Genomic DNA, 18,701 nt, shown 5'->3' on the forward strand with positions numbered 1-18,701 from the left:
TTACTGCTCTCAGTTTTAACTGTTGAAAAAGCAGTGTTGAGTTACCGGCCTTTTAAGACGTATCCTTATTCCTGCTGGAAACAGCTCTTCACAATAGCAGTGAATCACGTGGCTCCATTCTTTGAGAACATTTCAAATACTCTCTTTGTTCATCTCACAATATACACTGAAACTCCAAGATTTTATATTGTATTCTTTTTTTTAATTGATTCTTTGAGGTCTGTGTGTGTATATAATTGTACATTGCATATGTGTGTATTGCAAAGATTACGTTCTTGTACACATTGTGTTTTGGTGTAATCTCAATTGTACGATTAATAAAAAAATAAATAGTGAAAGCCGTTCAGCATTAGAGTATAGTGGGAGCCTGATTAGACAGCCTGAAAAGACACGTTAAATGCAAAAGAATTAAGAATTAATGTCGAGATTTACGTGAGAAGCCAACAGGAACCATTTAGTCTCTAGCTCCATCGCTTTCCAGAACTGCAGCCTTCGTGTAGTCTCCACAAGTGCAATGTGACAGGGCGTCAGAGACTTTGCTTGGGTACAAAGGGTACCCTACAAAGGGTTGCGAAATTCATTACGAATGATGTTTCATAGACTTTATAGACAGACTCATTGTCGGAAACATTGCATTGCTTGTAAGTATACTGTTTCCATAACGAGAGTAAGTATGCTGAAGTTCGCTTCTTCTGCGCAACGAAATGTTCATTGAAATAGCAGAGCCTCAACTTTGTTTGAGTTTTCCAAAGATAAATGGAGGTGGACTGTGTATTGAATATTAAGGTCAGTGATTTTGTCTGGCCTGTCAAGCAGTTGAGTCCGAGGGCACGGGGCCAGACCTTCGCAGCTGCTCTTTCTGTAGTGCCTTTGACTGGGTGAACACCCTTCCCCCTCGTCCCACAGGACCATCCTTCACCGTCCTTCAGCCTGGGTGACTGAGTGCATTGTGTATCTGGCTGGGTGCAGGACGCTCTTGTCACCATGTCAGGAGTCAGATATAAGTTCCTAGCTAGCTCAGCAAATCCTTGCAACCGACTTTCATTTTATTTGCATCAGAAGGAGACAGAAGCAGGAAATACATCAACGTTTCCAAACAGATCAATGCGTAAAGAAACCGAACAAGGCATAACAAAGCCCCGAAGAATCCAGCTAAACCGGTCTTCTGGCATTAGTTACTTTCTGTGAGTTAGTAGGTTTGCTGTAATTATAGTTGACCCTTTGCTAAAAACAACAAAATCTGTCAGTTGTTTAAACAGCTTGACACACACACACGTACATATTCAGGCAGGTGAAAACAACATGGTGTTTATGGGGTCTGGAAACTCTATACACACCTGTTGCGGTGTCAAGAAAGGAAGCATCTTTCTGTTGCAATCATGCTTCTTTTTTCCTAGATATCTCATTTATGTTACATATACTGCTTATGTCTGGAATACACTGCAGATTTTTAGTCTGATTTTTTAAAATCAATGTAACATTGTTTTTTTATTTCTTCGATGAATTGAAAACTGCATTTGTTTCTAATAGATCTCTTTTTAAACATTATGTCATTTTGAATGCATCAATCAATGATTGCATCCTTGCTCAATAAAAGTATTAATTTATTTTCTTTCCTCTTTTCATTTAAAGGTCTGGATGACAGTCTACAACAGTATGTGCACAACTTTGAGAGAGAGAAGATTAACGGCGAACATCTACTGAAGATCTCCCACCAGGACCTCGAGGAACTGGGCATTGCCCGCATTGGCCACCAGGAACTGGTTTTAGAGGCCGTAGATCTCCTCTGTGCTCTGGTTGGTGTCATTAATCATATTTATTGTGGATTTATATTAGGTTTTTAAAAAACACAAGCATTTGATAGGACGTTGTTATCGTGTGTATACCCCTTGTACATAAACCTGCAAGACCTGCTTGTAACTATAACACTATAATGTAGCGTTGACCCTAAACCCTTTCCTCTAAACTGAATTAATACATTTTAATAAAGCTACATTTGCATCTGAAAGAGTTTAGTGTACGTTCACAATAAATACAAAAAAAAAGTGGTCTACTACCACTAAAGCCAGCATGTTTTTGCCAGTCCACACTCAGCACAAGCCCGAGTAAAGCTACTATTACGGTTAACGCATTTCGCCAAAACCACATTTACTGAGAGAAGGCAGCACAGAACGAAGACCCGCTCACGCTGGTTGAGCGTTTTTACATTAATTTAAACTTGACACAGCAGTTAGTCTTCCTCAGACAGTTATAGTTATAGTTATTTATATTAATTTCTCAAAACATATAATACTTTGTTATCAATGAATTATTTAGTTAACTAAACAGCGTTTTTCTATTAAATGGTTAAATTAATTTAAACAATATATTTTTACATTTTATTAGTTTACGTATTTATTTATTACTATATAGTTCTTGTTAGTTTTATTTTAGTTTTTGTTTTCTTTTTTATGGTTTTAGGTTTAAGTTTAGTTTTACCTAATGATGTTCAGAGAAAATTATAAATTATTATAAAATTATTTAAATGGGAAAAAAATAGACCAGTTTCTATCATTACTGTACAACATACATTGTTGGGACACCCGCAAAAGGAACGCAAAGCACATTTAAGCACACATTTTTTTCAGCATCTCTTTGAACTTCTATAGGCTTTTCCTGGCACACAAGTATGGATCAAACTACATTATTTTCTTCCGTCGACCTGGTCATTTACAAATATGTAGTTAGTCTTTGCTATTTGAACATGTAACGTGCACTAGCTTTTTGGAATAATAATGTTGTTTACTATACAGAACAGCATGTTTTTTGAAAAAAAGGAAACAATTACATGAGAGATGACTGGCTCAGATGGACTTTGGTGTCTGTAGGGGGTAGAAAATACAAGGACCTGATACGAACACATGGACATGCTTAGAAGGTCCTGGCTGCTTTGACAGATGGTCGTGTCAATGCTTGTAAATGATACAGTACATCCCAGTGTCCAGCACTGAATGCTATAATTGGGCCCAGACCCTTAGGATCAAAAGCAGGCAATGGCCACTAATCCTTTTTTCCCCGTCTTCCACTTGCCGTTTTTGTAGCTTCCTATTTAAAAGTTGAGTTAAAATTATTATGTGAGAAGATAAAAGAACCTTTCAGTGAACTTTATTTTTTTGGTACGAAGAACATTTTAGTAACGTTTAAAAAAAATCCACTTTAAAGAATCGTTTTTTCAATGGATATCTTCATTGAACCAGTAAAGAACCATCATTTTTAAAAGCAAATACTTAACCACAGAATGTCTGATTGATCACAGAAAACTTATTGCAGTCAAACTTCGCAAAAAGCACAAAATATTCCAATAAAGCACTATATTCACAGAACCCAAGATTATTATTCACAGTAAGGATTTTTGTACATTTAATGATTTAAAAAGAGATGATTTTTCCAGATCATCTCCCTAAACTTTATTCATCGGTTTTGTCTGTAAATCACAGCAACCTCTTCGATTTGGAAAAACTCTCCTATTGTCTCATATATCTGGAAATGATATTAAAGACACTCCAGCCAAGTACTGGAGGCAGAAAGTGCTACGTGTTGGTGTCCAGACTTCTCCCCGATGGGGTGTCCTGAAGTCTATTTTGTGCTGAACAGGAAGCAAATTCCTGCCCCCGTCTGTGAGAGTATATACCGTGAACTTTGTCTATGCCCTGATGGAGGAAACCAATCTCTCATTTCCTACAAACCATGTCAGGTGTAAGTAACCTTACCGTTCAATAAATAAAAACCCCCAAAGCACTTTGGGGAGTTATAACATGACCTTATTTCAGCAATAGGGCTATACCATTTCTGTTCATTTAGTTGTCTGGTGTTAATATAAACTCATCGCCAGTGTCAAATGCTGTTATTAATGTTGATTTGAGGAGCTAATGAAGTATTATGGAAACTCAAAGGGGTATGCTAACAAACACAACAGATGAAGGGAGCAAAGAGGCAAACCAGGAACTAAACAGAAACAATAGCAACACAATACAAAATAAAAGTCCTTGAACACACGGCAGGGAAACACTAAGCTAACTCATTTGATTAGATTGTTATTCTGTGAACTGTTAGTTATGTTTAAGTGGAACGAATCATTTAATATTAGTTCATTTTACTATTTGCTTTTACAGTAGATCTGTGTAGGTGTTTAAGAGGAATTGCTTTATATGCAGCTGAAACGATTTTAAGGAACCATAGAAGATCTGTTCCTCGGTTTGAAGCTTTTGTGATTCACAGGACAGCTTTTACTAAAATACATCTAACAGTTGACCAGATATTGCCATCAACTTTTAGTGAAGGCAGGTGGACAGAGGTCCAACGCTGTAAAAGCACCAGAAAATTAGTTCTTTCGATTTTACATCAAAAAGGATGCAAGACATACACAAACCTCTTGTGTTACTGGCACGCTTTCAGACTCGGATGCATACTTTTGCAATCCTGAGATTTGCCAGACCAGGAGGAACGCTCTAGTCGTGTTCTTTCCAAGATATTAAAAGTGGAGCACATGGAGATGCCAGATTTAGCAGCTAAATCAAGCAACGCGCATTTCGCCAAACAGTTTTAGAGTCTAAATAGGGCTGTGAAATTTTAAACAGTCCAATTGCTTTAGATCATGAAACACTTGAGCAAGGGTTGTCGAATTTGATACACCAAGGATGGTACTTCTGAGCGTGGATAAAACTTGCTGCGTCTACCGGACAAGCCTTCATTCATTGCATGCCAGAGGTGGATAGAATTTGCCTGCTACAAACAAACTGTACCGAGGCAAGTCAAGCGTGAAGTTTTGTTTATGAATCAAACAAGTGTTGTAATTCAAGGAAACCAAAGATTTGGAACGGTGGAATGCAAACTTGTGATGTTCGTATCCGTCAGATGCTTAGCATGCGCATCTCACAGGCATGGAATGCTACCAGAAGAGCGTTTCACAGCTGAAGCAATAATGATATTATACAGTCGCTAAAATTAAAAATGAGTTGTGTTGTGTCAACTGTTTAAATGCATGAATGCATTCTGTGTGTATGCCTCTGATCAGTGCTGTCACCGCCAAGTACAGTTCTCTCTCTGTCTTAAACTTTAAGGCATCATCCGATACGCCAATTTCACAAATGAAAATTTAATAGCGGCGAAAAAGAGGCTGTGAGGGAAAGGCTCGCAGTCTTTACAGTGCAAAAAAAGCCCCGGATCGTGTGATTTTTACAACCTTCAAAGGGTTTTTGTTATTATATTTTATTTTAATGTATTGTTTTATTGAGGGTTTTTTGTTTACTAAAAGTCTCCTTTCGTAAATGCTCAAATCTAGTGATTTTTTTTAACGATGTTAACCCCAAAGTATATTTAGTTTTTGCCAACTGTTAATGTATGTATTATTCTTGTCCTTCATCTGTGCTGTTTCTCTCCGAAATGTATGACCAGTAAAAATTAAAAATACTCATAAAAGACTATAAAACAAAGGTCTGGCCAGTATTGCTATCTTGTGGATAAACTAGTTAGTGCAAAAAACCTTTATGGTACTGATCTGGCTGACACTTATCACACATTCTGAGGACACCTGAGATTTATATTTCATATTGTAAAAGGGCTAAAATAGGTCTCCTAAAGAGGGTGCATCCTTTTAAAATGTACATTGAGCTTTTTAATGCTCAGACAGCAATGTTACAAACTAACTAAAGCTTAAAAATTGAAAAAGCACAATATGGCCGCTTTAATTGAATCACAGCCTTTGCATTTTGATAATGAGTAAAGCATCATGCGTTTTTTATTTGGATTTTTCTGTGGCAATGACAATATTTACATCACACGTACTTTATGTATACCCAAGAGTGTATGTAAAAACAACGTATGCTGTGGATTTACAGTAATATACCATTTTCTGTAAATACGTAATTATACTTCTTCCTCAGAACTATGGTGTGGAGACGGATAACTTGAAGAACCTGGTGCTGAAGATGAGAGCTGTGACCAAAAGCCTTCACACGGCGACATCAGAACGAAGGAAGAGCCCTACATATGAAAGCAACACGTCTAGCAAGCTCCCGAACGAATTCCTGTCCTCTGTGGTTGAACTTATCGGAGCAGCCAAAAGCCTCCTGGCATGGCTGGACAGGTACAAACATCCCTATTCTTCAGCTCTCTACGCATTTCTGTTGCTTCTTTATTTATATGACGGGACGTATATTATGTAAAGGGCTATGGTGTGTTCCACGCCGATGATTTATAAGAGGTTTTCACTCTTAAAGCTGATGTTAAGCTCATATATATCACTGCAAAGTTCAACCTTGACTTGCGCGAGCAGCAGTTAGATTTTTCCAGACAGTTGAAACCAGATACGATCCGCGTTTCTTTCGTAACCCTCTGTGCACAGCTAACCGCATCTTTTTCACGATGGACAGTTTTTTTGTGAGCACAAAAGCTGTGTTTTAGTTTGATGCAGGATTTACTTTGAAACTATTTAGACTCAGAATACCAAGCGACCAACAAAATGTAAAATTGCTTTATTCTCCTTCCCCCCTTTCAAGCAAATAGATATATTCTCAAGTTACACGGTGCGATTGTTCTGATCTGTCTGGGAAAGGAAGATGGAAACTGACTGTGCTTAATGGTTTCGTAGGGAGTTGACGTGGTAACATGCTTAATTCCAGCTGCAGTTTTTATGACCGCAGACTCAGAAACTCCAGGCACACGGTGATGGAAATAAAGTTCTTTGCTATTATAAGGCCACATCAGAAAACCCTTCACACAAGGAGTTTGTTGTCCTGTTTTGGTATCAACTTGATCTCCTGTACAGTGAGAATGTTTAAATGTCTTTTAACCTTTGTTCTCTCTGTCTGCAGAACTCCATTGACGGGGATCAGTGACTTCACCACCACCAAGAACAAAATCATTCAGTTGTGTCTGGACCTGACCACTACAGTGCAACAGGTCAGTAGCTCCTTTAAATAGTATAGACACCTTCCAACGTTCACCTTCCACATTCATTGAAAAGCTCTCATGCATTTCCCAGTGGAGCTGGAAAGCTGGAAACCGCAGCTAGTTATCTAACCATATGTTGTCTTGCAGTGTTTGCTTTGGGGGGTTTACTTCAGACAGTAATAAGCGGACCCCCAACGCATCAGTCCCGGGTTTCTTTAAACGACCCAGGATGCTCTTTTAAAGTTGGCCTCCAGCATTCCTTCATGTTTTCGCCATTGCTCGTGCTCATGTGCATTCGTAGCTGTGAATGGTATTAGGTTGTTAGTTTGATAATCAGTATGTAATCTTTCCTGTCACATTCTTGGCCAGTATTTAAAGATTTTTGGATGGTTAACATTTTAATTTAGCTAATATGAAGAGTTATTGGCTTTGAAGGATTATAATTGGTCAGAGGCGGCGTTCAGTTCAGCCACACTGTAGACATTCCATACTTCTTCCAAGAACTTGTTCTTGTGTTTTCAGATTGAGAGAACTTTAACATTTTGAGAACTTTTGTTAGGGCAATATTGAGATATAAAAGTTTCCTTTAAAGTCATCCAAATGAAGTTCTTGTTCTAGTAGTAAACTAGAACCAGAGCCAATAGGGATCTCACCAAAGACATAGCCTCTTACTGGAGAAAAAATCAGCTTCTGTTTTTCCTCTTATTCCCTGTCAAGTGAAGCTCCAAAATTTGACTGTAAATGTATGAACTACTGTCACTTTGGGTATAAAATAAAATATTGATGAACATAAAAAAACTACGTCAAATATGATGACGCAAACCTCTTAGTAGATGTGTGTGACCATGTTATATGATAAAGTCTATGTACTAAGTGTTGATTATCATTGGATGAACTGTTCCTTTGTCCAGCAACATTTAATGCAATAAGCTTCTTTAGATCAGGACTGATTCCAGTGTACTTTTAATTTCAGATCAGTATAAGAAATCTTCAGAACATTTCTTTAAAATATCTGACATCAAAATGCCTTTATTGAAGCATGCTTTCGTTTATACGCTTAATGCGCCAGATGCTGGGTTTCTTGTCCTCCTCTTCCTCACTTCGGTGTACTCCCACGATGCGTTGTGTAATTATCTTGTCTTGGACTGGACATGGAGATGTAATTCAAGGCTGAAAGCTGTTTATTTGAGGCTGGAGGTCATTCGATGTTGTTGTGTCAAGCTCTGTAATTATACAACATTCCCAAATCTGAACTTTTTGTTATTATTCACAGAGGTTTCAGTGTCCTGCACTTTTTCTTTCTTTCTTGCACAGGACTACGCTATCTACGACATGGAGGAGAAGATTTTGGATGTTGTAAGTATTTAGCATTTCCAGCGTTACTTTTTAATACTTATTTTTCATGTTATTTACTTATATCACTTAATTTTGTAAATGATGAATTGTGTGCGTGCGCACTTTTTATGTATATTTTTTCTCTTTATATTTTTATATCAAAATGCCTCTATCTCATCCATGTAGTAAACAAAGGCAAAAATTAATTTCGAAGTAATTAGAAAAAATTGAATTACTAAATTGAATTTTCGGTGATAAATTATTATTATTAATAAAAATCTTCCCAGTGCTGGAAATAAAAACGGTAACAATTTACAATAAGGTGTCATTTTTAACGTTAATTAATGTATTCATTGACATACAAAAACCCTTAAAAATCGATGTTAATGTTAGTTTAATATTAGTAAAAATACAGTCATTATTTGTCTGTTTATGTTAGTTCACAGTGCGTTAACTAATGTTAATAAACTAAACTTGTGATTTTAATAATGCATTAGTAAATGCTGGAAAGTAAGATTAACTAACTAATAACTAAGATTAATAAATGATGTAGAGTATATTGTTCATTCTTAGTTCATGCTGACTAATGTAGCGTATATTGGGCATTATAGGCAGGGTGAAGGAAGTTAGGAAATCAGACTGCATGCAACTACACGCTAAGTGTAGTATAAAGGGTTGACAAAATCACAAACACAAAGCAGGAATGGGTTGGGTTGTATTATTCGTCTTCTTTACCGTCAAGACAGAAATAAAGGCAGCCTATTCATGTGAAGTTTTGGTATAAGTGGACCGTCTGAAATACAAGACCAGTGTAGATGATTTGTATATTACATTATGTTACACACTATACAGAGAGGAAATAGGCCACCTGGCTGAACTTCTTTCAGATCTTCAGATACCGTCCTAGGTTTAACGTTGAAACAATTCTAGCGGTGACGCATTCTTTCATTACTGTTCATTTTGTTCACGCTCCTGTTCTTGTGCATTGAGTGGAAAATTAAATCAAAGCTCAGATAGCATTCAGTTTGTTTATTCGAGCCCCATGGTTTGCTGTTCTTCACTTAAGGGCTTGGCTTCTGTGAATTATTGGGGAGGTGCTCGCATTATTGGTATAGTGAATGTGTTAGTCCACTAGACTCTGGAACTTTGATCTTGTGCTTTTATTTACATTTATCCACAGTGTTGCTTCTCAGTTGGTGGGATGCTTGAATGAGGAGAAATATACGCCACCAGTCTACCGTTGTTAATAATGTCGAGCTGTAATTTGGAAGCGTAAGGTGAAAAGAGTGGGTTTTGTAGAAGGAAGTGATTCCCATCGGTTTTAAAAACTGTTCGTAACTGGACAATCAGATAAAATGTATCACCTTAACTCCTTCCCCTTGGGGCTTGGTTGCTGTATTTTTGTTCCTTCACCCGATGCTATGCCATGCGACAAATGTAGAAATAAACCCTCGGATATGTATGTATTTGTATCGTTTGACCAATTATTAGTTCACCTTTGACTAATTGGGATTATTAGATGTTGACCAACGTGCAAAGTTACTTGCAGTGAGGGAGATTTCTGCTGGGGAAGCATCAAAATAAAGCGTTAGTGGATACGAAGTAGACAGCCTAACACAGTCTATCCAAATCAACGCAATTTTGGATATGTCGTTTGGTTTTGTAAACACTCTGTTCTTCTAAATTGCAGTCAAAGGTATTGAACGGTATTTGCGACCAGACCGTGAGAACCACCTCTGATCCTCTCATGAGCCAGTCAGCATGTCTGGATGAAGTTCAGCTGACCAACATCAAACCAGGAGAGGGACTGGTGAGAATGACTATTTATGTTCACGCTGGATCTTCACAGAGAGTTGTAACGCTTACCTAAAGTGTCTGTAAATGGTAACAAATAAGAAACTTAAGTACCTTAAAAGTAGTGCCAGTATACGGTAACTAAATAGATGCTTTACTGTACTAACCAATGTATAGACATGGTAAATATGTAATACTTTGTACTAAGTGGGTACAAACGGGCAGTATCTGTACATGAGACACATACTGCACACGCTAATGGTATGTACATGCTAAATGTGTAGCACCTATGGGAAAATGTGGTATTAAGTGGTAACAAACAAGACACTTGCTATGCACATGGTAGATGTGTAGTACTTACAAATAAATGTGTGTTAATGGTAAATTGCTTAAGTTTAAAGAACTGTTAATTATGATGTAATGTTTGCAGTCCTATTTCCATATACTTACTATGTAAGTGCTGGTGTGTTTACCTGTTAGTTAATGTACATAATAAGTACTCAAGTTGGGGGTATAAACATGGGCCATGGGCCTTATTGAGTGGTAAATGAGTCCAAATAATGTCAGCACACAGAATATGAATCAGCTTATATTTCTTTTGTATGGCTGTAGATTCCTGTTTACCGAGGTTTACCTGTTTGCATGTCATGAGTTTTCTCTCTGTCTTCCTGTTACTCAGGGCATGTACATAAAATCCACCTACGATGGACTTCATGTCATCACTGGCACCACTGAACATGTGAGTAAGGGCTCCAGTGACGAAAGCCTTCGATTCATCACATTTCGCTTTTTGATGCCAATTGGCCGAGTTAAATTTAGCCTCTGTGCGCACGACATGTTCAGTCTAAATGAACAAAATAACGGGAAGTAGATTGGTTTCAAGGCTGAACAGTGTTTGTGGGGCTCAAAGATGTCAGGTTTGCTCATCCTTTGTATTTAGAACGCATTGTAAAGTACAAAATGTGAAGCAATAAAACAGCATGTAAAGACTTCTTTTCATCAGAACAATAGCTCTCTTGCTCGTGATATTGCTTAATCGTTGTCATTTGTCAGATTTGGCGTTTGTCACATTTTCGTGGTTTTAGTGGTCGTAACCTATAACCTTGGAACATCTAAAAATTCATTGGCTTTAGTCGTTTTTTAACAGCAGATATTCACAACAGTGATGTCAAACTCACATAACACTTCTCTGGAACTACATTCCCATGAGTCAAGAGATGATTCATCCGCCCCGAACCAGCTGATGATTAATTACAGTTTGTTCATCACACTTGCTTGTAATTTTATTGTTTATTTTCCAACAATAATACAAAAAACGTCCCAAGCTTGTATTTAAGCAATATGTCATGCCTTGCTGTTGTTCTGAATCTGAGTCTACGTTTCAGACGTCAGAGAAAGTCTACAGTTAATGAGCTCGAATTTAATATCTTACGTTTAGACCAAACTCGGTCAGTATGCCTTTTTTCCACCAGTAAAAATCAAATTTTAAGATACAGCAAAGGCGTGACAATAAGATACGTAGTTCTTTGGGATTTTTTGATGGCATGAGTTGTTGATTCAGTGGCCTCATCTCTGTCAGTTCATTTAGTGAAAGATTCATCAGAAAGACTGATTCACACTGATGACTCCTCAACTCATGAGTGTTTTTTTAACACTTTTCGCTTGCTTCTAGACCAGTTAAAACTAGCAGCTCTAGCAAGAAAGGACAGAAACATGTCATCAAATGCGTTTGTATAGCATGCGTGTCATATCATGTACACAGTTTTTTAGAAGACATGCTATTCTGCTTTGATTTTGTTTATTTTTATGTTTAACTCGCGTAGAGATGTCGTAGCTATTTATATTTCTGCTTGCGGTGATGCCTGTTTATGAATCCACGGCATGTATTTAGCAAACTGCGCCACCATTATAAATGTAGATTTGATTTATTAGTTAAAAGGTCGGTTGTACCGATTTTTAAGCATTCTTTTTTCATTTATTTAATGAGGAAAGCTGGGGTTGTGGCACAAATAGATTTGACATTCGCATTAATATTTCAAGAACGCTAATACTTACAGTATTTCCTCTCTAGTCCCCAGCAGATATGACGCGCAAGATCCATGCTGGAGATGAAGTCATCCAAGTCAATCAGCAGACAGTGGTATGTGTTTTTCTACACAATTTCTTGTACACTTTCATTCTCATCTGTATATGTGAGTATTGTATGAAATATATATATGTGTGTGTGTGTATATATGTATGCTTTTGGGCAATACGTAAGGTCCTGTTCTTGTTTGCTTCAGGTGGGTTGGCAGCTTAAGAACCTGGTTGCTAAGCTGAGAGAAGACCCTAAAAGTGTGGTGCTCCTTTTAAAGAAAAGGCCCACAGGAACCTCAGGATTCACCCCAGCACCTCTCAAAAACATGCGCTGGAAACCGCCCGTGCCTCAGGTGTGTCTGTTTTAACAGCCATCAACTCTTAGACGATCTTAAGTTTGTTTTGTTTTTGGGGTTTTTTTTCAGATTGTGTAATTGTTCATCAAAGACGTATTAAATATTTATTTCAAAATATAACCTAATTTTAACACTCTATGGCCAAACGTGGGCACACATCTTGAAAGACATTACATATTTTACATTTAATTTTGAAATTATGTGTTTATGTTATAGTCGTAATCCATTTTGAAAAGCTGAATGAAGTTTCTCTTGTCTTGCAGAGCTCCACGTCTCCTAGTAAGAGTCAGTCAGACAATTCTACCAAACTCTGCGGTAGGAAGGACAAGCCAGCCATACTGGACCTGTACATCCCTCCACCTCCATCAGTGCCTTACACGCCACGGTGAGACTGGATTCTGGCATCAAGAGATCCTCTGAGAATGTTTTCTTGTAGCATGCGGAAGTGAAATACCTTGCAGATATTACAGTACTTTGATTACGGTAAATACATACATGGGGAACTAATGACAACTAATAAGTGGAGGGAAATTGAAAACAATTGAAAAGTCCATCATAATATGACTAACAGCTCTAAACAGTTATGTTGTTGAATTTTGATGGGAAAGGATGGACTTTTTTCGCTGGAGGAAGCATTATGGACTTTTTCCCGAAGCAACGATTTCTTTAATGTGAGTCTATGTTTTTAATCATTCATGCTGGTTAAACAAGCTTTTGTTCTCTGTTACAGGGAAGTACGGAACAGCTCGTACACCAGCCTTAATGTCAGGCCCAAAGGCTCTGAGTCTCCAAACTCCTTCCTGGATCTGGAGAGCCACCGGCGCTTCACTATTGCAGACTACGACAAACTGTCCGTTCAACCACTTGAGGTCAACGTACAGATGCGTCCAAGGGGAAGATCCTCATCACAAGGTCATTATATCAGAGGAAATTAAAGTTCCATATTCATCTATTTTTTAATTTCATCATTGCAGCGTAGCTTAAATTGAATCATTTTTTTGTCCTTTCGTATGTTTATATTGACTGTTTCGCACGAATGGTGCACACAGGTAAACCAAGACCTCTGTCAATGCCTTCGGATACGTGTTTGAGCGTGGCAGACCTGTACGCAAAGCCCTGGACTCAGGGACGGAAAGGTACGTGGTACATTCACACCAATCCAGTTTAACCCATAACAGAACACAGTATCCTCCAAAATATAATATAGTTTGTAAAATCCAGAAAAAGGTGCTCAGTAATGCTCGTACAATCCAATGTTTATAACACATTATTATTATTATAGTTGAACAAAAAAATTGTAAGCCAGTTTTTTTCTACTCCAAAGGTTTTGGAATGGCTATATGGAACATAAATGTTAAAATATCAATTCCGAGTTAACCAATTGATTCGTTTTTCAAAAAATCGCCAGGGAATACTGAAAAAATGATCACGTTACCAGAGAAACCAAAAGAGTTTCAGCTGTAATAGTTCGTAGTAGGATTTTTTTAGGAGTGCGACTTTCAAAAATGTTAAAAAATCTTACAGACCTCCATATTTTGAACTCCTCTGAGGAGTAACTTTTGGTAAAGCTTAAACACAAGTTCATGTACCTAAAAAATAGCCCGTTTCTACAAACTGGACGTCCCCAATTACATGCGTCTTTTACTCTGGTGGTCTAGGTGAAGATCTTCTGTACAGATACCTAAGCAACGAGCGCATACCGACTATCGCCGAGGAGGCCCCGGGCCCAGGCTCGTCTTACAAGTTCACCGCCGAAAGACCCGCTTATGGGTCCGACTACTCGCGAAACAGCCGATTCCTTGTCGCCGCGGATCTACACAACACCGCCACCATACCCTATCAAGAGGACTTAGTCAAAAAGACCCCCATGACCTCCACCCCCAAACGGCCCCCCGCGGAGCCCTCGCTACTGGTCAGTTGGATCACACGGCTTAAGCTATTGACTCACTAATGTCAGCTTGCCTTCACCCTTTGTCCAGCTGTGTGCGGTGACTCTTTTCTCATGTACTTTTTCATGCTTTCACTCTCCTTTTCTCGGGTATTTCTTTGCGCCTCTTATTTGTCTACATTACCGCTCGACTAGAATGCGTCTAAAATGACTAGAATTGAAAGGTTTGGAAACACGTGGGCAGAATTGAGATACATTATCTCTGCTTTACTCAGCGGTCTTTTGGGAAACAATGACTCGTACGCCGCAGTGTTAATTCGCATATTAAGCCACTTGAAAATGTCTATCTACCTCAGCACTTTCCTCGGTGGAATCCTTGAAACTCCAAGCATTCATGCAACAGTAGTGCATAGTTTATGGATGGAGAAAATCCCATTCCTATTAAGCCCTATGTCTTTCCAAACTATTTAGTCAACTAATTTCTAATTAGAGAAACAAAAACGCATCCTGCTGTTTCTCTTGTCTTTGCGCTTTGGATGTAAAACCTTCAATAGATGTAATTGGAGGGTTCAGCAAACTTTCTGTTTTCCAAGGTTTCTATGAGTTTCATCATGGTTACATTTTATTGCTTTCTTTGTGTGTTAAGAGTATGTTTTTTGAGTAAGTTATTTTTGTTTTACACCAAAGGAAATACGCATTTTATTTTTTTATTTTTTTTTTTTTTTTTTGCATTTGCGGTAATGGGCTTTGCGTTTGCGGTATGTACATGCGTATATTGATTGGATTTTTTTTTTTTTTTTTTTTTTTTTTTTTTTATGCTTACAGCATTTTTTTCTCCTTATTTTTTAAGGTATAGTTCACTCAAAGAGGAATTCTGACATAAGTCGTTCCAGATCTGCGGTGTTTATGCATTCGCAGGTTTTCCCAACGTTAATATTCTGCACCGTAAATTGAATTTTTAGGGTATTAAAAAGAACGGCTCAGACGTTGTTCGAAAATGTCCTTTTGTGTTCCACAACGTAGAGAAAATGATAAGGGTTTTTGAATTAAGGGTAAGTGACTTATGGCAGCTTTCTTAGCTTGTCACTGTAAAATGCTTTTTAGTCATAGCTGATGGCAAATTAATGTTTGATTGAGGAATCGGTCGCGGTTACAGGCTCTGGACCTTCCAGATAAATAAGATTGAGCACTGTAGTAATCACAGATCTTTCAAAGGTAAACTCTGACATCGGCTGTAATGTTGTTTCCAATGAATGCTGGGTTTTATATCAGTATTTTGCATTGCTGGATTATGCAGAAGGGATTATGTCATATTTTCTTTTGTACCAAACATACATTTTGTACCCCATTAGTTGCTTTTTTCCATTAAAGCTGCTGTCCCAGATGTTTTTGTGTTGTCTTCACTGAATTATCCGGTCGTCTTCATTAAAAAGACGCAGATGCGGGTGATCTGTAATATTCTAGCGCTGACTAAAGATTTCGAAACTGAAAGATTTAAATAGAAAAGTGATTTGTATGCAGCGACGTGGAAGGTACAATGGTATCCTAAATGTTTATGAAACCATGTTCATGCCAAGTGAAGTTTGTTTGAAATGTGCTGATCTTAAGTAAAAATGACAGTAAAAATGTGTACCTATGGTAATAAATTAAAAGTAAAACGATAATTGTTCCTTCTTAAAACGGCTTTAAATCTTTGCATTTTCACACCCGGTGTCAATTGTGAGCTCCGAACATTGTGAACGACTTCGAGAGAGAGTACTTTTCTCTTAGTTTCCGTTCCTTTTACGGTTTTTCTATCTATTTCTGCGACCTGCCTGTATCTATCATTTCAACTAATAATTTTACTCAATGTTTCATTCATACTGACATCTTCGATCTTCCCGTGTTTGTTGCTTCGCCCTCAAAATCTGAAACCTGCTTGTCGCTTTATTGAAGAAATGCATTGATCCTTGAGTAAAATAGCAAATAAGCAACAGGCGTGGAATGCAAATGGACTCATATTTAGTGCTATGCAATAATATTCACGCACAGTGTAATATAATATCATATAATTAATGCTGTCAAACGATTAATCGCATCCAAAATAAAGGTTTTCGTTTCCTTAATACAGTATATGTGTGTTTACTGTGTATATTTATTACGTATACACACACACATGTGTTAATATGTAGAAATATACAAACAACATGCGTGCGTATACGTAATAAATATACACAGATTATGCACTTTTTTTCATCAATTTTGAATCGTTTGACACCACTAATTACATGCATGAATATTATTGCTTGTTTTGTGACTGATGCATGGGAATGCGTAACTTTTTGCTCTTCTCTTTTTTTTATGAGATACACTTTTTATGATACACAATCATTAGCCTGTAAACTGTAGCTTTGGAGAGAGTCCCCTCCAGGGTGCACATTGGCTTCTACGTGAACTCTTCGCTCAAGAAGGAACGGGATGAATTGGGAAACGTTGAAGTGGAGCGCAGAGCTCAGTGGTCTTGTCCGTGAAGAAGCATATATTAACTGTTCTCTGTCCTGCCGCAGGATCCTGACTGGACCTCCGGCAACGCGTTCATCAACAGGTGGGTGCAGAACTTCACGGCGATCGAAAGCGCGTTCGCACTCAGCCAAAACAAAGCACGGGAAGAATCCCAGGCCTGACGGTTTTTCCCGGGATGCTTTGTGTGTATTTATAGCAAGAAACGGAAACATCAAAAACACAGACAGCCCCATGATCTGGAACGCTTACCTTTAAATGTGATGTTCGGGAAACATTACATTGAGTTAGTAAACTGCAGTTGAAATAAAAAGCGAGTATTGTAGTATATTTAACATATTAATCTTAGTCATTTCAATTTTTGTGATCAGTTTTAATTTATGTATTTTTTCTTTTTTAAATCTGTTAACATTAATGGGTGCGTTATGAGCTTGCGTAAAACGAATGTATTTTTGTAAGCAAAACAAAGGAGATAAAATAAAAAATGAGCACTTTTAAGTCATTTACAATGGTTAATGCATTAATGGTAAGTGTTTTATTGAAAGTGTTCAAAGAAAGACAAAGAAAAAAAAGAAGAAGATGGGTTTTGGGATAGTTACATGTGGAAATAAAAACAGGAGTGATATAAACACTTAGTTGTACGTCAAATTGAATTTTATATTTCCACTTACTGTAACACCCCGTTTTAGTACGATTATTGGTATCAGACATAGCGTATCGTGCCGTGCCTGTTCCTACTTTAAATCTGCTGTCATCTCTTCAGCAGGTACAGCAACGGTGCCATGCGGTCCTGGTCATTCTCTCAAGCGGTAAGAAACAATTCTGTACAGTAGTTTAGTTAAACACTAAATAGAGGGATATTGTATGTAAAGGGAACGCGGTGCCAGCCTCCTCTTGAGCACTCAGTGAGGAACACCGTTGATGAAGCTGCTCTTATATTGTCTTTGTTTGAAAACACAGCACACGGACAGAGCAGAAGAATGGCTCCTCTGTTCCTGCGGTGGCACGGCTTGTCCTCGGGGGGATATTTAGTTAAGCAGTGTGACAATCACCTGTGCAGATCATTGTGGGAAAATTTCCCCTGATTTAATCTCATGAAGTCACAGACAGCAGAGATCAGGGTTTCAGTAGTAAGACTGACTGACATATACAGTACAGTGTGTTTGTTTATATATATATATATATATATATATATATATATATATATATATATATATATATATATATATATATATATATATATATATATAACCAAAAGATACTGAAAAATGGTCATCATATTTTTTTTTGGTTTTTTTAATGTAATTTGTAAGCTTGTTTCCTCATAAGGGACCAACTAGGTAGAAACTTAGCCTTTACTTTACTATACTTCTGGGGACGTTTGATCCCCATAACGTGATGAATACTAGGTACACACACACACACACACACACACACACACACACACACAAAGGTGTCTTAACATGCAAAATATTACAGAAAACATAATAATCACGCAACACCACATTTAAAAGTCAAAATAAAAGTCCTTGGCGACCTCTGGTGGTGATTTCTAGTTATTGAACTATGCAAACACACAGTTGGATCGATAACTTTTTGTATTATTATTATTATTGGAAATTAATTATTTGTAGTCAAGACTTGGAGACATGAGCCTATGAAGTATATGTATACATTTTTTTGATATTTTTGTAACATTCTGACCTATTGATACATAACACAGATTTATAGTTATGTGCATTTCCAACATATTTTAGTTTACATTTAGAGCATTATTATTTGTTGCTATACCTTGGTATTATTTTAATTTTATGTTTACGTTT

General features: G+C 37.5%; 1 protein-coding gene across 3 annotated transcripts in view; it reads left to right on the top strand.

The window, feature by feature from the left end:
* The window catches only part of LOC122361673 (connector enhancer of kinase suppressor of ras 3-like), a 30,236-nt gene extending 12,272 nt beyond the window's left edge, over nt 1-17,964 (top strand). The window contains exons 2-16 of one of the 3 annotated variants that reach the window (XM_043262515.1): nt 1,633-1,796; nt 5,922-6,124; nt 6,852-6,939; nt 8,245-8,286; nt 9,956-10,075; nt 10,739-10,798; nt 12,131-12,199; nt 12,342-12,488; nt 12,755-12,876; nt 13,222-13,403; nt 13,541-13,627; nt 14,150-14,403; nt 16,926-16,963; nt 17,642-17,687; nt 17,839-17,964. In XM_043262515.1, the coding sequence (XP_043118450.1) occupies nt 1,633-1,796; nt 5,922-6,124; nt 6,852-6,939; nt 8,245-8,286; nt 9,956-10,075; nt 10,739-10,798; nt 12,131-12,199; nt 12,342-12,488; nt 12,755-12,876; nt 13,222-13,403; nt 13,541-13,627; nt 14,150-14,403; nt 16,926-16,963; nt 17,642-17,687; nt 17,839-17,910 (1,694 nt within the window). In that variant the 3' untranslated portion in view covers nt 17,911-17,964. Of the gene's footprint in view, nt 1-1,632; nt 1,797-5,921; nt 6,125-6,851; nt 6,940-8,244; nt 8,287-9,955; nt 10,076-10,738; nt 10,799-12,130; nt 12,200-12,341; nt 12,489-12,754; nt 12,877-13,221; nt 13,404-13,540; nt 13,628-14,149; nt 16,890-16,925; nt 16,964-17,641; nt 17,688-17,838 lie in introns of those variants that run through there. The other 2 variants (XM_043262517.1, XM_043262518.1) reach the window with 2 other exon arrangements.
* Nucleotides 17,965-18,701: the final 737 nt, after the last annotated feature.

The sequence above is a fragment of the Puntigrus tetrazona genome, chromosome 17 (genome assembly GCF_018831695.1).
Source record: "Puntigrus tetrazona isolate hp1 chromosome 17, ASM1883169v1, whole genome shotgun sequence".
NCBI classification, from domain to species: Eukaryota; Metazoa; Chordata; class Actinopteri; order Cypriniformes; family Cyprinidae; genus Puntigrus; species Puntigrus tetrazona.